The sequence below is a fragment of the Jaculus jaculus genome, chromosome 15 (genome assembly GCF_020740685.1).
Source record: "Jaculus jaculus isolate mJacJac1 chromosome 15, mJacJac1.mat.Y.cur, whole genome shotgun sequence".
NCBI lineage: Eukaryota > Metazoa > Chordata > Mammalia > Rodentia > Dipodidae > Jaculus > Jaculus jaculus.
This window is the reverse complement of record NC_059116.1, coordinates 66,464,546-66,486,953: the sequence shown is the minus strand read 5'-3', so window position 1 is coordinate 66,486,953 and position 22,408 is coordinate 66,464,546. Positions and strand designations below refer to the sequence as shown.

General features: G+C 47.1%; 1 protein-coding gene across 5 annotated transcripts in view; it reads right to left on the bottom strand.

Moving 5' to 3' along the window:
• Frmd4a (FERM domain containing 4A) overlaps nt 1–22,408 on the bottom strand; it is a 705,918-nt gene that overhangs the window by 23,459 nt on the left and 660,051 nt on the right. For all 5 annotated transcript variants that reach the window (XM_045135267.1, XM_045135268.1, XM_045135271.1 and 2 more), the window contains 3 exons: nt 9,739–9,872; nt 5,037–5,159; nt 507–735 (listed from right to left, as the gene is read on the bottom strand). In XM_045135267.1, coding sequence (XP_044991202.1) covers nt 507–735; nt 5,037–5,159; nt 9,739–9,872 — 486 coding nt within the window. The remainder of the gene's footprint in view (nt 1–506; nt 736–5,036; nt 5,160–9,738; nt 9,873–22,408) is intronic.

The window sequence follows — 22,408 nt, the reverse complement described above, 5'->3', positions numbered from 1 at the left end:
TAATAAATATCTTCACCCAAACTCCTAACCCCAGATGAGAGCTGAGGGCCCTAGACAATTGTTAGGAGATAGTCTAATTCTTCCACGTTACAGTTCTTGGGATATGAGGACCCTGGTGCTAGAATCATTCTGAAGAGGACAGAAGTGGGGACAGGATTTTAGTCACCTGTAGAGCCGGCTCAAACCCCCAGCTATCCACTTTGCCTTCCAGCCCTGAGGATGAGGGTCAGCTCTCTGAGAATGGCAGAACCTGGGCCATTTGGGGGTAGTCTGGGCTAGCACAGTCACCTCAGCTCAGTTCATGAGGACACCCGAGAGGAGAGGTGGTTCATCCCCGCAGTTTCTCCGGGGACGTGTAAGAAGTGATGATGAGCTTCCGGAGTGCGGGGCTGGATTCCTTATGCATGGGCAGTAAGACACATGTGTCAGGGGCTGCCTAGATCCTGCACAGATCTGGAACTAGGACCTCGACTGCGATCTGGGCAGGAGCTGCGGATGGCACTGACCGTCTATGACCAACGATGCCCGCTGGGTGGGTTTCTTCCCAGACTTGATGCGGTTCTCATTGATGGCATTTTCAATCTCCTGCAGTTTCTTCAGTGCATTCAGATAAGAGGTTTTTCTTTGTTTCTTCAGTTTCTTGCTGACGTTGGGGTCACTGGCCAGGCGGCGGGCAGCCTCGGTGATCTGGGACTGAATGGCAAACTCGCGTTCCAGCCGTTCCAGTTCCGCCTCCTGCGGGCGGAAAAGCCAAGGCTTACATTTGTTGGAGAGGCTGTGCGAGAAGACCTCATCCTGGCCACCTGGGTCCAGACCCCAGCCCAGTTTTGCTGGGCTTCGTGTCTCCTGCCTTCAGCCAGGTCCATGGTGACCAATTCTAAGGGGAAATTCTCAGCCCACTCGCTGTCCTTTTCCTTCTACTTGCGTAAGATACAGCAGGATTTCTAGAGTATTCTTCTGTCATTTTTCTTGGGGTTTGCTCATACCTGTGCTTCTCTCCACCCTCCCACACATGCTTTCGGCCCCACATGCTTGTGTCTGGCATGTTAGGGCGCATCCCTATTCTCCTGAGTGTCTCCCAGAAGCTTTTTGCACGCTTCAACCACCCTTATACTCCTATTCCATGTTCAGAGAAGTCCCGCCTGTGGCCATGACCCCGGCCCCCCAGGAGGCTTGGGTGGTGGAATCAGCTTTCGGCCAGCTGCTTGGAAGAGTTTCAGACTCCCTTCCGTCCTTCTTGGCTACCTTCTCCCTACCTCTGTCACTTCATGTGGCCCTTTGACCAGTGCAAACCTCCCCAGATTTTGGGACCCAGAAGAAATGAAGCTTTGTGTGTGCTAGCTGTCCGGAGATCCCAGAGGATGGTCCCCCGGGCAGCGTGTCGGCTGCTGGCCTGTGGTTCAACTGTCTCCTCTGTGGGTGTGTAACTACCAGTTGCTGAGGGATGGGGGCAGACCTGAATCAGGTTTTGGGGGTGAATGCAGAATCCCCTGAATTTTTCTCTAGTTGCTATGGTTTGGATGTAAAATGCCCCCCCCCCCTGCAAACTTAATCACCAGTGGGTGATGCGGTCTTGGGAGGTTGTGTGGCCTTAGGGAGGAAATGAAGCAAGCGGCCCAGTTCTGTGAGCCCTGAGGGAGACAGCACGACTGGCTTTCTCCCAACCCTTCTTCCCCCTGTCTGCTGCCAACAAGTGACACGCCTTCCTCGTCACGATGAGCTGATGGCCCTGACGGCTGCTTCTGCCAGGTATTTTGCCACACTGACCAGAAAGCCAGCTGATTCTCCAGTGGAACCCTTGGTCAAAGCTAGCTCTATGCGCGTCTGAGCCCCGGCCTGTGTTCTGCGTGGTGGATGTGGGGACCAGCGGCATGTGACTTCGGCCCCTCACACTGAGTAAACTCGCGGTTGCTGCAGAGCAGTCTTCTCCCAAGACCCCATGTGGCCAGTGGAAACCACCCATCTTGCAAGTTTGAAGGGCTGATCAAGCCAAGGAAGGAAAGACTGACATGTTTGCTGGACTTTCCTTGTAGCACAACAAAACTTTCTTTTTTAAAACCTCTGGGCATAACACACCATCTTGGTGGTTCTACCAAGGACAGTATATTCTCTCTCTCTCTCTCTCTCTCTCTCTCTCTCTCTCTCTCTCTCTCTGTGTGTGTGTGTGTGTGTGTGTGTGCACATGCGTGCGCAGGCCAAAGGACAACTCAGGTGTCTCTCTTCCTGTGCTGGCCATATTTTGTTAAAATAGTTTCTCTTGGGCTGGAGAGATAACTTGGAGGTTCAGGTGCTTGACTGCAAGGCCAAAGGGTCCAGGTTCGATTCCCCAGGACCCACGTAAGTCAGCTGCATAAGAGGGCATATGCACCTGGAGTTCGTTTGCAGTGGCTGGAGGCCCTGGTGCGCCCATTCTCTCTCTTTCTCTCTCCTTCTCTTCCTGCCTATTTCTCTCTCTTAAATAAATAAATAAAAATAAATGAAAACAAAGTCTCTCTCATTGGCCTGGAACTTGCCAATTAGGCTGGATTGGCTGGCCAGCTAGCCCAGGGGTCCACCTGGCTCTGTGTCCTCAGTACTCAGATGACAAAAACACACCATCACACCTGGCTTCCTGTATGTGGGTTTTGGGGATTGAATCCCCCTCCTCACGCTTGCTAAGCAAGCACTTTCCCAATGGAGCTCTCTCCCCAATCCAAGGACAATACCCTGTCCCTCATTTCATTTACTTCTGAGCACTTCAAGCCCTAAGGGGACAAGAACCAGAAGTGAAAAGGGAATGCAGGGTAAAAGAAACTGCTTTAGGGATACTATAAACTCTGTCCAATGCTTGCTGAATTTGTGTTTTCTGAGGAAGAAGGACATTGGCCTGGACTCTTGCCCAGGACCTTGAAACAGGGACAAAGACTGTTCTGTGAACTTGGGCTACTCAGAGCAGCTGTTCCCAGGTGGTCATGATAACTCAAGCCCAAGACACAGACACTGAGATCCGTGGGCGTCGAGAACAGGTTTTGATACTCAAGCCAAGTCAAGGACAAGCCTGAAGGCCCTGTCTGCCATGGTCATACAGCTAGGAAAGCAAAGCCCGTGCCCAGGAGAACTGGCATAGCACCAGAATCCAGGTGGGTCTCTTTCTGCCCTGAGGGGAGCTCTGGAAAATTCTGCCTGTCCTTTTGTGAAGTTAGGAAAGAAAATCCATTTCAGGGATAGACAGGGAAGATCCAGATGCACAGAGTTCTCAGGGCTCAAGAGTCTACTTTCACTGGAAAAAACTAGACAGTAAGAAGCCTGATTGGGCACTGGGGGTGGCACTCACTAACCATGAGGGTGCTTTTCAATTTGATTAAATTTAATTAATTTGAAAGAAAGAGAGAGAGAGAAAAAAAAAGTATGGGTGGGCCAGAACCTCCTGCCATTACAACCTTCAGACACATGAGTCACTTTCTGCACCTGGCTTTACATGGATATTGGGGAATTGAACCTGGGTTTAATGATCAAGAGCCTTTCACCACTGAGCACCCTCTCCCTATGTGTGTGCTTTGTAAGTTTAAGTGCTAAGCATACGCCTGGCAGCAGAGGGAACTGAAATTTCTTGGAACATTCTGATGGTTACCTCCGTTTGGAAGGCACCAGACCACATGGTCCCCTAAATCACTCCCCTCCTCTGACACCTCCACTTCCAGCAGCTGTTGGCTGAGCATCGAGCAGGTGCTCAGTGTGGGCTGAAATGTTTTTTCTAGCTCATATTCCTAGTGGCAACCCTGATATGGCCTGCTTGGATTTCATTCTGGACCAAGCAGGTGTGCCCACCAGACTTCCAGGGACCTGGTGGCTGTAGATCTCAGGAATGGGTCCTGGTGCGTAGGTCCCCCTCTGTATTCACTCTCTCATGACTGTACCCCTTACCACAGGAGGACTAGAATGTCTTCCTCCCAGGTTCTTTCCTTTTTGCTTTCTGCATGTGTACTGCGTGTGGGGTGCTGGCGGTAATGGTGCTGGGTGTGCGCGCGTGCAGGTGTGTGCTTGCGGAGGCCACAGGAGAATGCCAGGCGCCTGCCTCTGTCACCCATTTGTGTATTTCCCAGAGTCCCATGTGTGGCCATAGCCAGCTGTTTATATGGGTCCTGGGGAATTGAACATGGGTGGTCCCAGGCCTCCTTAGGTACTCCTGCTTGCAGCAAACACTCGGCTAAGCCATCTCCCAAGCCCCCAGTTTCTTGAAAGACTGTTTTCTTTTCCACTGGCTTCCACTCCTGAAGTTAACTCCCAAGTCTTCTGCATGTTAATGAGTAACTCTATTCAGAATAAGTCCAGGAAGAGCTTGAGGCCTGAAGGTATATACCTGGCTTTCTGTTTCTCTCGGATACTCATTATATGGACAGAGTCTCAAGGATTGTTGTGGTTGTGGATATTATTTGATTAGCCTCTAAATCTGGGTTCTGTGGTTTCATCCCAGTTCAGTGTTCCATCCAAAGAGGATAAAACCACCTTAACATACGGCTCTTCATCCATAGACGGCTGAGGCCAGGACAGACCGTGCATGCAGTGGAGGGCCAGGCAGGGATGTCACTACCTCTGTCAGCTAAGACAGGGGAGGGGAAGCCCTGCTTATCTTTCCCTAGCTGATGGCACCCATGCACTTGTAGGCGTGCCCTCTAGTATGGTGTTTTCTTCCACAGAGTCGGCATTAGGCACGGCTCCGAGTAAGCAAGGACTGGGAGGCCACTGCAAAGACACGCATCTGTGAGTGTTAGTGGAAATGTTCTCCTCTGGCTTAACTTGGCTACCTGCAAATGGTCTGTAGTATCAGGTCAACACGTCACTAGAAATCCAGGTGGGTACTGAGGCAAACAACCCCATTCATCCAAGGAGAACTCATCCTGACCAGCCAGCTCACTCCAGAAAGGGGGAAGGAGAGATATAGGCCAAGTACCTCAGTACTTGTTACAGGGAACATAAAAGCTCCAACAGGTGAGAAAAGCCAGGAAAATCAGAAGGGATCACAGGACAGAGCCCAACACCCAAAGAGAAGCACACACCTCTGCCTTGGGCAGGATTTTCTGTTCATCCAGCTGAAAGGCTGTCCCAATTCTTCTCCGAACAATGGGCGGCTCCTCTCCAGGATCCAGGGGATACTCAATGGGCAGCTTGCCAGTGAGCTCCTAGACGTGTGAGAGAGCACTCAGTGAGAGGGTGCAAGTCAGGGTTGGCACATGCTTGTCTTCTTTCCGGGACACACACAAACACACGCTCCAATGCACAGATTCAATAGAAAGAGCCATTAACATTAAGCACCATGCCTAAATAAGAGTTCATGAAATAGCTGCGCCTGACGGTGCAGACCTGTGATTCCAACTACACGGAAGAACTGGGGCGGGACCACGAGTTCGAGACCAGGCTGGGCAACTTTATGAGATCATGTTTGGAAATGCAAAAATGTCTGTGGTTATAGTTCAGTGGCGATGCATCTGCCCAATGTGTGTGAAGCTCCGGGTTCAATCCTGGTCCGTGTTAGCATGTAAAGAAATTATGCCTGTATAAAAATGTATGAGACTACTTCATTCCCTACAGGAGAGATGTGCTTCAAAAACTATTTTCAAGCTCCGTTTCTGTCAAGTAAATAAAATTCTCCTGGGTTTCATACTCCTCCAGTTTCACTCCTTTTCTGGTCTAGCTAGTGTCTCTCGTGGGAGGCCTGGTCCCCCAACCAGTAAGCAGCAGCCAACACACTTCTCAGGTGCACTGAGTTCTCTGACTTGCATCACATATTGCTTCTCTAAGTCACAAGGTTACATTTTCCTTCAAATGAGTCAAGAAGTCTGGCAGCTACAGTGCAAATCCCAGAAAAGCATATTATATAAAGACTGAATGTGGTAATCATTATTCCACTCTGAACCCAAAAGACAGTATCCAGAAATGGAGAGATGGCTTAGCAGTTAAGGTGCTTGCCTATGAAGCCTAAGGACCCAGTTTTGACTCTCCAGATCCCTTGTAAGCCAGATGCACAAAGGTGAGGCAAGTGCAAAGTAGCATATGCCCACTAGGTGGCACAAGTGTTTGGAGTTCAATTTCATGGGCTGAGGCCCTGGCTCATTAATTCTCTCTCTCCCTCTCTGTTCTCTCTGCCTCTCTAAAAGTAAAAAATTAAAAATGAAAAAAAATTTAAAAGACAGTAACCAGAGGTGATGCAAGCCTGATCCTAGTGCTCCAAAAGCTGAGGCAGAAGAAACTTTAGTTTAAGGCCAGCCTTAGCGACATAACTAGTTCAAGACTAGCCTTGGCCACGTAGCAAGTTACAGGCCAGCCTAGGCTACATACAGAGATTCTGCCTCTGAACAAACAAATGCTACCCCCAAAAGACACTAACCTGTGTACAATTATGAGACCTATTAGGAACTAAAAATCCAATCTATTTCATTGAAAAGGCTACTAATGAAAGTCTTTTGTGTGCATATGGGGGAATCTGTAAATCTAACTGTTAGTGGTATGATAATTGACTTAAATGATAGATATCCACAGTGACAGTGACCTGGGCCAGTCCAGGAGGCCTGAGGAATGACTCAGGATTGGAAGAAGGTTCTGTATGAGTAGATCTGGGCTGAATAACCCGCATTATGGAAGCCAGGCAGGAGTGCAAGAAGTCACTTCCAGAGATCAGAAAAGGCTGAGGGGCCACTTTGTTCCTTCAATGGGTACATGCAGGCATACACCAGCTCTGGCTTTCTAGCCTCAAACCAGTGCTAATGCTGCTCCGATGAGGAGGAACGCAGACGTGTCCTCTCAGAGTGTCTGTCATTTACACAAAAAGCTTTTTACCGGGCAGTCGGGTCCTGAGCGCCCAGCAGCACAAAAACTCCAGTCATGGCAACGATCACTGTGGCCCACATGTCGGGCACACTGGCGTGTGTGTGTCTATGAGCACAGCACCTGGTCCCCACCACCCACCCGGCCTCTTTCTTTCCATGTCTGCCTTGCTGCAAGTGACCTGGGCCAGTCCAGGAGACTCAGGATTGGAAGAAGGTTCTTGGACTTCTTACTTCTCAGTGCAAGCTTTGCACAGCCTCGCCTGATATTTGAGTTTGAACCCCCCATAAAGTTCTTTCTTCTTTTCTTTCTTAAAATTGTGGTTCTAATGTCTCCCAAGATGATACGTGTTTATTCTTTATTTTTATTTTTTATTTTTTTGGTTTTGTGAGGTATGGTCTCACTCTGGCTCAGGCTGACCTTGATTTCACCGTGTAGTCTCAGGGTGGCCTTGAACTCACAGAGAGCCTTCTACCTCTGCCTCCTGAGTGCTGGGATTAAAGGCGTGCACCACCATACCCGGCTAATTTTTATTTTTTTAAATATTTATTGGAGAGAGAGAGAGAGAGAATGAGTTTGCCAGGGTCTCCAGCCAAATAAACTCCAGATGCACGTACACCCTTGTGCGTCTGGCTAATGTGGATCCTGGGGAATCGAACCTGGGTCCTTTGGCTTTGCAGGCAAATGCCTTAACTGCTAAGCCATTTCTCCAGCCCTATTTTTATTTTGTGAGAAGGAGAGGGAGAGGAAGAGGAAGAGACAGATATAGAGAGTGGCCATGCTAAGGCCTCAAGCCACTGGAAGCAAACTCTAGATGCGTGTACCACCTCGGGGAGGAACCTGGGTCCTTATGCTTTTGTAGGCAAGTGCCTTTACCACTAAGCCATCTCTCCAGCCCTATTCTTCCGTTTTTTGTTTTTTGTTATTTTTTTGGTTTTGTTTTGTTTTTTGAGGTAGGGTCTCAACTCTAGCTCAGGTTGACCTGGAATTCACAATTCACTCTGTAGTCTCAGGGTGGCTTTGAGCTCACTGCAATCCTCCTACCTCTGCCTCCCAAGTGCTGGGATTAAAGGCATGTGCCACCATGGCTGGCTTCCCAGCCCTATTCTTTAACTGTTTATCTGTTTCCCCTCATAATCTTTCTATAAATAACAACCTCTTGAGGGTTTTACATTGTCCGAATTTTCTTTTTACTGCCTTGAAACTTACAAAAAGAAGGAAAAAGTTGTTAACATTGCCATGGACTTGTGGCTTTAGAGTGTTAAAGTATATTTTAAAGATGAGGCTATTGGTTTTTCCCCGTCTGCTTGAAGGTACGTGGGTCAAGGCCTTCATACAGGAAACCAGAGCTGCATGGTGGGGAAGTAATTTGATGCTTTGCAGTGGGGCCCCAGCTTGGGTTCTCTCTTCAGAGAACACCCAGAACTCTCACATGGCTTCTTTCTGGCCGCATTGCTTCATGGGTTCAAGCAGCGCTTCCAGCCACTCTGAGCAGAGGGTGGATCTGGTGAGCGGAGTCCGAGTGAGGCTCATTACTCCACATGCGCCAGGAGTCTCCGATGGGAAGCCATACTGGGAAAAGTGGCTGGCCCTTGGTTCCTTCAAGGTCTACCTTGTGCTGTCGGCATTTCAGAAGTGGGAGCTTTGTTTTGCTTGCTTTGCTCTGGTGAGCCTTTCAGCTTCTGCCCTTGTGTCGTGTGTTCCCGATGTACTCTGAAGTGTATCCCTTGCTGGGTTAAGGGACTTGATTTTTATAAAACACAAAATAGATCTTTATAAATTATGAAAAGCAGACACCCAAACCTTATTTTTATCCTCTCCTTTAAGCACACTCTTTCTAAATGCTGCTAATATTTACAGTATCACATAGCATGTTTTCCCCAGCCAGGGCCACTGCTTTCCTTATTTGCAATGGATTTGTGCTAATGTGGTTCTGCCTTGAGCAGGCTTCGGTTTAAGTCAATCCAGACCCTAATTAAGCCAAGTTGAAATGTAACGTGACCTCAGTCCATGGCCCCTTGCTTCATTCTTCCTGTGGCAAAGTATTATTACTTGGGGGAGGGGAATACATCCTCGACTTGGTTTGGGAACCTCTTTCTCCTTCCCATTCAGAACTGTTTACCCACAGAGCCTTTCATCATGGTCTGTGGAGCACAACCTCTCCTGGGCAGGCAGCCCCTCATCGCGTTTCTGGGAAGGTATCTGCACATGTGTGTATACACACACGTGTGCGCAGCTGGGCTACACTACAAAGTCAAGTCTCTAAGCACCGTTAACAAAGAGTTCTGGAATAAACAGAAGGCGGCGGAAATGGACATTTCAATAAATATAAAAATGGACAGCAGGAGTCTCTACATGCTTATGAAAATTGAGACTAGCAAAGACACCGGCCCACAGACATATCAAATTTAAACACATCTCTGTGCTGGGAGGTGTTCGATGGTGGAGTGCTGGCCTAGCATGTGTGAAGTCCTTGATTCAATCCTTAGTACTGCAGAAACAGAGAAAAGAAAAATAAGTCACTAGGCTAAGATTTCATTTTTAATGATAGAAGAGTTAAATAAGCAGCAGATTGTGAGGTTTTTGGCAATGAATTCAGGCAGAGACTTTGGAAGATGGTCCTGAGGTATTATATTGAGTGTGGTAATTTCACACGAGTCAATGCCCAAACTGTGGTGCACCATTCATGGATTCGGGATTGTTAGTGTGACTTGTCATTAGCTTCCGGTGGGGACCTATTTAAGGCTCAGCCAGCATCAGCCTTAACCAGTGATGGTGGTGCCTTGATGTTCAGTGCTTTGACAGCGGAGATCTGTGTGTTTCCACCACTGGTGAGAGCCCTTGTTTTCCTAGGAGGCATACGTATTGTCCCCACCCTGTCTTCTGCCCATATCTAAGATGGATGACATCAGAAACAACACAGATTTGACTGCTTACAGCTTCCCGGAGACAGAGTCTCTTCAGTTCCTCCAGCCTCTGGCGCAGCGTCTCCTCCAGGGCCTCCTGCCTGGATTTCAAGGCAGCCAGCATGTCTTTCTTGGCCGACTGTGAGCTATCTGATTCCTGCGACCCTGTCAATAAACAGAGAGGTTACTAGGCCAACCGACTGGGGGGGGGGGCACACATCTGGACCATTAATGAATTTCACTGGAGCCCACACTGTGGATATGGGATTTACCCTGGGAATCAAGGCACTGGGCCACAAGCAGGCTCAGAGCTCGAAGCGTGAGGAGTGAATTCCAGCACCGCGTGGAAGTGACAGCTACTCGGAGGACTGGCCGGAAACTGACAAAGAAGTTTGTCTTTCTCAATTACCTTAGGATATACCACATACCTGTTAACAGAGGGGGAGCGCAGGGCAAGCTGGGAATGGTTAGACACAGCGTAAATTTCCTTTTGTCTATTGAAAGATGCTGCTTTGAATTTATTTTTAATTAAGACTTTGCTGAGTGCAAACATAGTGTTGATAAACTATCAGCCTGATTTCATGTGTTTTCTTTTGGCTTTCTTTTCCAAGCACATATATTTAAAAAATTAGAATTCTGTCATATATTTTAACTTATTGCTGTGTCATGAGCAAATTTTCTCCTCGTGGGGAGAGGAATCCACATAGAGTTACACATATTTTAGTGGAATTATACATATTTTTCCATGCTTTTCTAGCTAGACTAGCTGCATGATGATTCAAATAGCAGGTTGCTAGATATAAAACCTTTATAGAAGGCAATGTTGTGAACGAAACAAAAGGAAAATGAGTTGAAATGCCAACTGGAGTAATTTAGGTTAGACCAGGAGAGTAATTTCTGGGCTGCAGTGCTTTGATCCTAAAGTAGGTTTCCAGTCCTTTCTTTCTCTTGTGATGGGTTAGGAAAGGCACATTGACCTCTTTAAAAAGACAAGCTGATGGCTCATTTTCTTCTTGCATCCACAGTGAGCAGAACTATTAGAAATGGACGAGGCCAGCATTTAATCCTAGCACTAGGGAGGCAGAGGTAGGAGGATTGCTGTGAGTTCAAGGCTACCCTGAGACTACATAGTGAATTCCAGGTCAGCTTGGGCTACAGTGAGACCCTACCTTGAAAAACCAAAAAAAAAAAAAAAAAAAAAAAAAAAAAGAAAGACAGAAAGAAAAAAAAAATGGATGAGTGAAGCTGGGTGTTGTAGTGCATCCTTTTAATCCCAGCACTTGGGAGGCAGAGGTAGGATTGCTATGAGTTTGAGGCCAGCCTGAGACTACATAGTGAATTCCAGGTCAGCCTGGGCTAGGGTGAGACCCCACCTTGACAAAGCAAAGGGGAAAGAAAAAGAAATCGAGAGAGAAAGAAAAGAAAGGCATGGGTGTGACTGGCTGTGCACCCAGGAAGCTCAGATAATAGCAACAACATCTAGCCACCTCAAATCCCTAGAGACCCAGGCGAGGTGATGCATGCCTGCAATCCTAGCTACTTGGGAGGCCTAAGGAGCACAGCTCAAGACCAATCTGGACTCCAAAGCCAGTTCAGATGCCTAAGGTGATTAACCTAATTAAAGATGAGCAAAACCAGTGCATTGTGACGCTCTACTGGGAACAGTTAAGGCCCTAAGTACATGTAGATGTATACTGTGGTCCTGGACCCGAATGGTAATGTTTTAAAGATATTAACTCACCCTGATTTCAACAATATAAACGATGTAATTTGACCCTAACCCAGTTGGATTTGTTTTTTCCAATGGTAAAGAAGGTATCTCAGAATCATAGAGTCTAGAAAAAAAGTTCTGTATCTGCGTCAAACAGCTCTGCTAGGAACAAAATGTTCCCATAAATATACTATTTACTCTTTATTATTTAAGGTCTCTGAGCAAGAAACCTATATTCCCTTAGTTACTCTACTCCTAGGCTCTTATGACCCAACCAATGAAGAAGTCTTGTTGGGTAAGTATATTTTTGACTCTGACCTGGACTTTGTTCTTGTCCTTTCCTGGCTCATTTGAACTTGAAATTGAAAATATCTATCACTGTAGGAACATATCATCTTTATGCGTCCCCAGGAACACATAAATATTAGCTTGAATGAACAAGCAAATAGATGTTGTCAGTTGTACATTTGGATGCTATAATTAAATTGTACCTCATCTCAGTAAAAAAAATAAAGAAAAATTTACTGCATGTATATTGTTCCTTTATTGAAGCTGCCTTCCAAGTGTTGAATCATGTTGTAACTCTTGCCTGGACTTTGACATGCCTCAGTTGTAGGTTTCCAAATTCAATAGCGAACTCAAGCAAACGCTTCATTCTTGCTGAGACGCCATTACCTCATGGTTCTCATACACAAAATCCATATGGTGCCGTTCCCCTGTAACTCATCACTGCGGGCTATCGTCGGCTGCCCTTTTGGGGACGGCTCAGGCTTTCCACATCTCTAAGCCCCTTCCTTGTGCTTCATCAGCACTGCATCACCTCCAGTTCACACCCACCGAATGCAACATGGCAAAGTCATTATGAACCTGTACATGGCCCTCTCAGAACCCATCACCAATCCTGCCTGAAGACACAGGAAAATTTAATGAGGCATTCTCCATCCCATCATCTAAAAAATTAATAAGGATGTAAAATAATACCAGAAGGAAGTCAGCTTTCGGATTTTAAAAACAGGCCTGGGGAAACCTGAGTCCAAGAAGATTAAAGGATTTCTAGCCCAAGTTAGAAATTCACTGTTTTCCCTTTCACCCCTGGCCTTACTCTTCAAGAGGAAATGATGATTTATTAAGTCAAATCTAAGAATTTACTGTGTTCAAGAATGGCAAAAAGCACCACAACATTAAATTCTGGGAAGGAAACATACAATTTGTGAATGCTTGGGTCTGCCATTATGGGATTAAGTAAAGATGTGGCTTTGAGTTTCAGGGCTAATTACTGCTACCTAAATTATTATTGTTGTTATTAATTAACAATTATCCTAAATACCAAACCCACATAAGACGGGCTAGAGTAGAGAGTCTTGGCAGGCTTGATGGCTCCAGAATCCTTCTCTGTATGTACCTTGGACTCAAACGCTGGCTGGCTCTAATGCACACCTTTAGCCAAAAATCCTCTAGGTTATAATCTGGCAAAGTAACTGAGTCAATCTGGTCATGTAGGTTTTCACTTTTGGATAACCAGCTAGACAAGTAAAACATCTGTGTTTCATTCCAATCTAAATCATTCACTAGATGTGTGGCTATTGGTTAAGTTAATTGCCCTCCTAAATTTATAGTAAAACTATAAATGAGGTGGTCATATGGAGCACTTAGTGTGGCTCTTGGAATAGGAAAGCCTTCTACCTAGGATCTATTTATCACAGAAGTACACACACACACACACATACACACACCCTCATAGAATTAGAAGGAAGTCGTCAAAACTCTTGTTGCTCAAGGAATTACTGTTCAAAGAACTCTACTCTGCAATTTGGTACTGGGATAGGGCTCCAGAGCCCACCTGTAAATATGAACAACACAGGTGGAAGCAGTCTTGTCAAAGCATGCTTACTGAGTGCTGGGTCTGCAGATCTGTCTCTGGGACTACCATGCATAGGCTTAGGAATTGAGTCAGGATAGTCAGTGGACTTTGGTGATCTTCATTCCACACCCTTCAACCTTGCAGCAACTCCATTCTCTCAGGTTAATGGAGGCTGTCTAACTGCATTTGAAAAGAGGTCCTACTGCCTTCTTATCTTCAAGAAGAAATCTGCTATTATCTATTTAGTTTGCAATTTTAAGTGCATGTATGATTGTGTGTGTAGGCATGACTGGTCCATGGCAAAGGTCAAAGGACAACTTGTGGGAGTTAGTCCTTGCCTTTTATCTCATTTGGAACAGGGTCTCTTGTATAATTGTGTTATTTTTGGTTTCCAGAAAATTCTCCTGTTTCTGCCTCCAATTTCTGTCATGGTATTACAGGAGTCTCTTGCAACTTCTGGCTTTTACATGACGTCTGGGGATCTGAACTCAGGTACTTAGGTTTGAGTAGTAATTGCTTTATCCACTGAGCCACCTCCCCAGCCCCCAAATTCACTATTCTAAAGCAAAGATTCTGAGGTCTGATAGTTGCTATGCTCCAGAGCTTGTGTGATCTGAGCCTGTAAGCTGTCACCTGCGCCTGGGTACGTATGGCTACCCTGAGGAGAGGTGGCCAAGTGCCTAGGCACATTCCCACTGAGAGAAGCTCAAAGGGCACCTGGGGAAGAAACTCACAGGCTTCCTCCTACTCTAGCAGGCTAAAGCAAATACTTGTGAGCTAAAATGCTAAACGCAGTTGGTTGCATCACATCTGTCCAAGACAAATGGAGTCAGAAGTTAGATGGAACATCTTTACCACACTTAGAGTGAGATTTCCAAACTTCGGCACTGACTGCTGCCTGGGAAGGACTGTCTGAGGATGGTGAAGCGGCCTAGTAGGCCATGGAAAAAAGAAGAGAGATGAATATATTTTAAAAATACACATAATGAATCAATTCATCTGTGTGTGTGTGGGTGTGTGTGTGTGGAGCGGGGAGTGAAGTATTAAACAACAGTCAAATCTGTAAGAAAGACTGTGTTCAGGATATTCTTTGGAGAAAACCAACTGGTGTGGTGGCCTCCCAAAGCGGGAATCTACAATCTGGGAGCCTAGGGTTGATTGTGTGTGTGTGTGTGTGTGTGTGTGTGTGTGTGTGTGTGTGTTTTCTAGCTCTGCTACAGTTACTGCCTGGCTTTGGGATATGGGCAGGTTCTAGAACCTCTCTACATCTTAGTTTCCTCCCCTAGTGGGCAATGAAAACAGGAGTGTTTAAAAGTTAGGAGAATGAGCCCTGGCATGGTGGCTCACATCGTTAATCCCAGCACCCGGGAGGCAGAGGTAGGAGGATCACCGTGAGTTCAAGGCCACTCTGAGACTACATAGCGAATTCCAGGTCAGCCTGGGCTACAGTGAGACCCTACCTCAAAAAAAAAAAAAAATTGGGAAAATGAAACAAGATAATGCTTGGAAGAAGCTTAGAAAGAAAAAAATAAACTTAGAATGCGGCGGACAAGCACGACTGTTCCCCGTTATTTTTATTAAAAACTGTCCTCAGCTTTTCTTAGGGGTTACCAGCCCAGTTCCAGAAAACTCTGGAATGTAGGAGGCAGAGCACTGGGAGACAAGCAAGGACTCGCGCGATGCTGGCGGTGTGGCTTCTGGGTCCTGTCGGTTCAGGAAGCTTGGGAGCAGAAAGGACAGGAAATGGGCTTTTGCAGACTTCGTAAGCAGGAGCTTCCTACATGCTACACCTTCATTAATCCTCTTACAAACGTTCCTGCCATGTTCACCGCACAGGCCACGCGTCAGTCGTAGGGAGGCAGAGCCAGGATGTAAGCTGGACTCTGTACGGTCCGTTTTGCCCCTGGAACGGAAACCCCACGAATGTGTGAACTTTCTGTCTTGGACTCTGCTGGGTTGCCATGGTAACACTGTTGTGTCATATCTTCTTATATCTGCCTCCCAGGTGAGCGCTTTTCATAATACTGCACAGATCAAAATGTAGACACAGAGGGCTGGAAAGATGGCTCGGCGGACAGCATGGTCGCTTTGCAAGTGTGAGTACCTGAATTTGGATTCCCAGAACCCACGTCAAACCTGACACCGTAGAGAGGCTAGGGGGAGAAGGAAGTCAAAGGTAAGAGAGCTGTCGGGGTGCTCACGAGCCAGCTTGCCAGATGCTGGCAGTGGGGAGCAACGAGACACCCTGCCTCAAACAAGGTGGGCGGCGAGGGGTAGCATTCAACGCTGTCTTCTGACCTCCTCACGTGCACTGTGGCACACGTGTGCGCTCATTCATACATGCATACACATTGCACACACACACACACACACAGGTGCAGGACAAGGGTGGAGGAGATGCGACCAAAGCACGCTTCAGATTTTCTAATCAAACAACAGAAACTTCTGGAGCTCCTTCCACGGTGAAGGCGACGTGGAGAAGAAGCCACGCTTCCAGCCCTCAGAGCAGCGCACTGGGAAGAGGCGGAGAACAAGTAGAGATGGAAGGATGGAGGAAACTTTCCTTGCCAAAGGCAGACCATGCAGCCCAGGAGCCAACTGAGTGACTGAGCCCCGCTTTTCCTGGTAGTCACCTTCCTCCGCAGAGAAGCGGGGGTCAGACAAGCTCTCCAACAACACTTTCTGCCTGTCAGTTAGTATCTGCTAATATCAAGTATCTACTTGACTGATGTCAGATGGAAGAGGATCTTTTGTGGCTGGGGATATGGTTCATTTGGGACAGTACTGGCCTAGCCTACAGGAGACCTGGGTTCTAGCTTATCCCTAGCACTGCATAAACCAGCTGTGGTGACACAAACCTGAAATCCCAACATTTGGGAGGTAGAGGCAGGAGGATCAGGAATTCAAGGTCAGCCTGGACGACATGATACCCTGTCTCAAAAAAAGGAAAGCAAATATAATCTTTAACTTTTGCTATTTTACAATCTGATTTCAATCCTACTTCACAGGATGTGACTAAAGAAGTTCACCAATAATCTAGCCAATAATCTGAGGAAGAGATGAAGAGCTGACCACCAGGAAGTCAAATCTTTTTTTAAAATTTTTTGTTCATTTGAATTTATTTATTTGAGAGCGACAGAGAAAGAAAGAGGCAGAGAGAAAGAGGCAGAGAGAAAGAGAGAGAGAGAGAATGGGTATGCCAGGGCCTCCAGCCACTGCAAACAAACTCCAGACGCATGTGCCCCCTTGTGCATCTGGCTAATGTGGGTCCTGGGTAATTGAGCCTCGAACCGGGGTCCTTAGGCTTCACAGGCAAACGCTTAACCGCTAAGCCATCTCTCCAGCCCAGGGAGTCAATTCTTATCTAAACGTGGCTAACGAGCCCAATTTGCTCAAAGAAAGTCATTTTCAGGGGCATTTATGGGTCTTCTGTGGAAACCAGCTGACTCTGTAGAGACCTAGAGACCAGGAGGCCCTAGAGGCACAGCATCCATCACTGCTGGCTTCCCATTTTCCTGCCAGACACTCTGAACATCAGGCCAGGGGCAGCTGCATTTGGCAAGGCCCGGATGTACAGGGACAACAGCAGCGCACATATGGGAGGATCTCCTCCCTGGGCTGCAACGGAGAATTGGTTCCAGCCATTCTGAAGACTGCAGGCCGGTCCGTCGGCGCCGGATATGAGTGAGCATCCTGCTGAGAAGATGCAGGAACCTGCTCATCTGTTTCCACACAGACCAGCGCTGATGAGCAGCGCTTGCCTTCCAGAAAGCGGAAGGGGTACTTTCCTCCCTGGAAGAGGTGGAAATTGAACACAAACAGAGCCTCCCCAAAGAAAGGAATCTGTTGTCCTCAAAGCAAGGGAAGGAAATGACAATCTGTTTTGGCTCTTGGGGGTGGGGCGGGGGCATGAAGGCAGCGTATTCCCAGCAGCTCTGTAAAAGCTGCAAGGAAAAGTTTTGGCAGTCACTCAGGAATAAATATGGGGAAAAGGTTTGAGACTCTCTTTATGATAAAGAGATATTTTCCTGACACATCCTCAAGGATGAATTTCTTACATCAAGGATGTCCTGGGAGACCTTGTGAAATAATGCCACATTGCAGATGGCAGGATCAACACATTATCTCTAGGGACCATCTCGGTAAATTCAATGCGATTTTCAACATGAAAAATGCATGCTTGCAGAACTTTTCATCAGGCTTCGGGAGTTTAGAAACAGAATAGTTCAGAGAGTACTGACGTTGAAACTGATCAGCCAGCAGCTTTTGATGGCAGCTGGGAGCGCTGGGGATGGATGGCTTTGCTCCCAAGGGAGGCTCTGGGCCCTGGTGGTACTTTTCACCAGAGAAGAATATGAATGGCCTTAAAAAAAAATGCAGGTGCTGGGTGGCAAGAGGAAGGACAGGAGGCAGAGGCATAATTTAACCATCAACTTAAAAAGTGCAAAACACTTGACAGAATCTCTAATTGAAACAAGCATTTGTGAGCAACGCACAGGAATTCCATGTCTTCACCCAGGGAGCTGATCGTGCTGGCTCCAGGGTTGTGCTTGCATTGTAATATACAGGTCTGGAGATTAACTGCAAATCTCAGTGATCTTTGTTCTATGCTACCAGCAAGGGCAGCGGAGGGGGGTGAGGTCAGCGGGACATGGAGCTCAGCTAAATGGAAGCAGCAGTGCATCTGAGAGGGGACAGGGAGATTTCTCCTCCAGTGTTTAAAATCTCACCACTGGCGTAGGTATTTATCATCTGTCTTAGCTCTCTTTAGTAGGCAAATACTCCTTTACCAGTAACATCTAAGGGCTTTGTTCATCCCTCCACAAAAGAAAAAAAAAAGAAAAAAAAGCCAGATTAGTGGAAGGGACAACCGCTCTGTCCTCCCATTTTCAGCTCACGCAAGTCCTGCTCAAATGAGTCCAGAAATATCTATTGTGCAGCAAGAGCTAAGCAGTCTACCCAGATCCACAGTGCAGCATAAACAAACCACTGGCAGTGCCTGGGAGGCTGTGCCCAACAGCAGAGCCAAGGCTATGACCAAAATTAAGGCCTCTGGGATCCACTAGACCTAAAAGGAGAAGCAACACACAGCTGACAAGAGAGAACTTTTGAAAGCCAGAGACAGATACGGGAAGGAGCCAGAGCAGTGATTTTCTTTTAAAGACACAGAGAGGGAGAATGGATGCAGACCAAAAGCAAAATACTGAACAGAAAACACTGCCCGAATTATGCCGGCACCGGGCAGTACACTTTGAGTTGAACATGGTCATGACCACAGTGCTGGCAGGCGCCTATCAGCTCACCTCGCTGTGGGGAGAGATGTCAGATAGCTGGCATCCTCATTGTTGGACTAGTTATTAATAAACCTTTTTTCACAATGGAAGGAAGTGCTTGCATTCAGAAAAGGAGAATGTGGGAATCGTTGAGCAATGAACATGGACGGATCCCAGAGGGGCTGGACAAGTACAGACCACATGTTTTCTTGGAACGGAAACCGCCAGAGCTTAAACCTGCCACCTAATTGACCACATAGCCCAGTTCCCATTTATAAACACAACGCACTTTTTTTTTTTTTTGAGGTAGGGTCTCGCTCTAGCCCAGGCTGACCTGGAATTCACTGTGTCATCTCAGGGTGGCCTCGAACTGATGGAGATTCTCCTACCTCTGCCTCCCCAGTGCAGGGATTAAAGGTGTGCACCACCATGCCTGGCCCACAATGTACTGTATTGTTGTGTGGGTAAGGAGTAGTTTATGCCCCCTGTGCTTCCATTTAAAAAGCCAATAGTGGGCTGGAGAGATGGCTTAATGGTTAAAAGCTTGCCTGTGAAGCCTAAGGACCCTGGCTTGAGGCTCGATTCCCCAGGACCCACGTTAGCCAGATACACAAGGAGGTGCATGCGTCTGGAGTTCGTCTGCATTGGCTGGAGGCCCTGGTGTGCCCATTCTCTCTCTCTCTGTGTTTGTTGCTCTCAAATAAATAAGTAAAAATAACGACAACAAAAAAAATTTAAAAAGCCAACAGTGCCTTGTCCATTTCAGATAGGAAGCACAGTAATATCTTTGCTATGAATGGTTATTGCAACAAGGCCCAGCAGAACACTGAGTATTTTCTAAGTGTTTATGCATTCGCTGTGAGTAGCCTGAGCAAAAACGCATCAACCTCACCCCTACACTCCCACTAAGTCCTGGTTATCCCGTGACAGCGACTCTGGAAACAATGCTCCCAGCAGGCCTTGCTCTCTCCCACTTCCAGACAAGCGATGAAAAGCCCCTGTGTCCTCAGCTACAAAGACAATCCGTTTTTGTTGCTGTTGTTAACTCTTTTCATTTCTTTTCCCCTCTTGGTTTTCAAATACTGAGAGAAAGGAAGGGAGAAATAAACCTTTTGAAAAGGATTGGGGGGGTGTCTTCCAGATTTTTCTTTCATTTTTGTTGGTGAAGATTGAGCAGCGGACCTTGTACGTCCTAGGCAAATATTCTACCACTGAGCTCTTCCTTTAGTCGGGGTTTCTACACATGTGGGTTTAGCCCAACACAGGGCTTCAGCTCTGACTTGAAGGGATCAGGCCCTGTGGTCTCCACGAGGACACATGCTTGCATGCAGGGCCCCCCAGCAGAGCCCTCACAGAGTGCCCTCTTCCCAAGCTTCACTCATTGAACCATGTGGCTCTCTTCATTTTGAAATGTTGGCCTACAGCTCAGGGCATCAGTGTGCATGAGCTCACCCTTTCTTCAGTAGATATCAATGATATTTATTGCCTTCATTTTTTTTTTTTAATGAAAGGCCTCAATCACTATGAACTGGGCTTCCAGGTCATTTTCAAGGTCACGGCACGCCCCTGGGAAGGCCACCTTCAAAGTCACTTGCAGTGGGGAACTACTTTGTCTCGGTTTCGCAGCAGTCAGCACTGTGTGGTCTCCGCACGGAGGAACTGTGAGTTCTGAAATGCTGTGCATATTATCTCCCCTTATTTTCAGCTCGGAGTAGCCATGTGCCATCTAGTTCAGACACATCCACTCTGCAGAAAGAGCTTTTGCAGCCCTCAGGTTGCCCAGTCCAGCATAAACAAACCCCACCAGCACAGACCCATCTGGCAGAGCCAAGGTTATGACCCAAATCAAAGCACAGCCCAGGCTAGCCTAGGAGCGAGAAAGAATGCTTATGCCATAACAGTGCTACGGCACTGTCACGTGCTCAGCTACATATGATGTGGGTACAGGGGGGACAGAAGAATGAGTGGTGGCAACAGGCCGGAAGCCTGATCTGACACGAGTGAGACATTGTAAGGCCCAACACTGGTGTGACAGGGGCTCCCAGCACATTGGGGAGGATAATGTTGGTGGCAGGTCACAGAAGAGCTCTTTGGAAGGCATGAGGTACTTTGGAAACACGAAAGCTCTTAACATCCAGCCCAGGCTTTATTAGTAGTCTCAAAAATTTCAGTGTCTGTTATTTATTGCGATGCTGGAGAATCAAGCCCAGTGTCTGGCAATGCCAGCCAAGTACTGAACTGTACCTCCAGCTCTCTCCAAAATGCCATGTCAGTAACTGTATACTGACCAGGGTGTTGTGCCCTGGGCAAGGATTAATAAAGAAGATTTTTCAAATGGTGACCAAGTTCTCACCAAGCTCTTCAGAAACATTTATCAGAAACCACATTAATAAACAGGAGAAGAGAAAACAGTTGGCCCAGTTAGACACCGGGCTGTGGGGGCTCTGAAACTGTTCCCTTGTGGACAGGAGCACCAAGAGCTCTCACCAAGTGAGGGTTTCCTGCTCCCAGAGCAAGGAAAGAGGAGGGGCAGCCGGCAGCAGCCCTGAGAGTGGGAGGAGAACCCGATCAGAGATCCTAGAAATTCCCTTTGTGCATTAATAGCATCCGTCAGTCCCTCCCTCCATTGTCCCAACTGTGTTTTCTAAGTCACGGGGTGGGCACAGGGCATCCCCGAGGAGTATTAACCTTGGCATTCAAGGACATTTTTCAGGCTCCAACTTGCAGACTTGGGAAGAGGTTGACATGCTATTATTCTCTGGTGTCCTCAAGGGGCCTTGTCACTCTGTGTTTCTTCTTGCATAGCGGGGCGAAGGCAGAAAGGCCTGGGGAGAGGAAAGCCAATGGCGGCCATGACTCTGCGGGTGGCCCGAGCTGCTTCGATCGACTCCCGAACACCTGGGATCCCACTAGTAAATATTAAACATTTGAAATCCACTTTGGCATCTTGGGAGAAAGATGCTTAAAAGATTAGGTGTGGGAGTGGATTTTGCACAATTCTTTTCTTTTTCTTTTTCTTAGGACCAGATCTATGATTAAGGTCAACCGGATAGCAGTCATACAACTGTGTTGCTCTTTTGGTTTTAAAGATACTTGGCTCTCCTTCCTGGATTTTATCCAGGCTGATGGCTATGCATGCCAAATTCCATCTTAGGATTGGGCTCCTCTTCACAACCTCATCTCTAGCTGCTGGTAGGTAACTGGCTGGATTCTCTTGGTGGTTGACCCATAGATATAAGAGGCCCAGGAAGATGGACCAGGACACAGGCTGAGAGTGGGGAAAGCTGAGTTCTGTGATTCTGAGGAACCACACCCTTTGCCCCTTTCATCTGGTAGGAGAGTGGCTTTCAAAGCTTACTCCCTGAACCAGAAGCTCCGGAATGATCTGGGAACCTGGCAGAGATATAAACTCATTCATGGCCTCATCCAGACCTACAGCATCTTGTGTGTGTGGAGGCTCAGCTGTCTGTGTTTCAACATGCCCTCTAAATGGTTCTGCTACATGCCCAAGAACCCCCAGGCCGGAAGAATCCAGGCTGCGTTCTCTATAGCTAGACATGGAAACACATGGGCTTTCATATAAGAGCCTGGGCTTTAACAGGGGTTGGAGAACCACTGCGTACAAGGTGTCACCTTTAGCTCTGTCCTTTGCCATTTAGCAGGTGTTAGGGGTAGCTGTAATTCCAGGGGTCTTAAGGTTTTGAATGGCACTTTGTCTTATGTCTTTGACATAAGAAGGCAGCATTTTCTACAGTCTCTCTTACAAATGTCTAGGCCTCACAAAGAATGAATATTTGGCTTATTTAAAAAAAACACATTTTATTATTTATTTATTTATTTGTTTGTTTGTTATTTC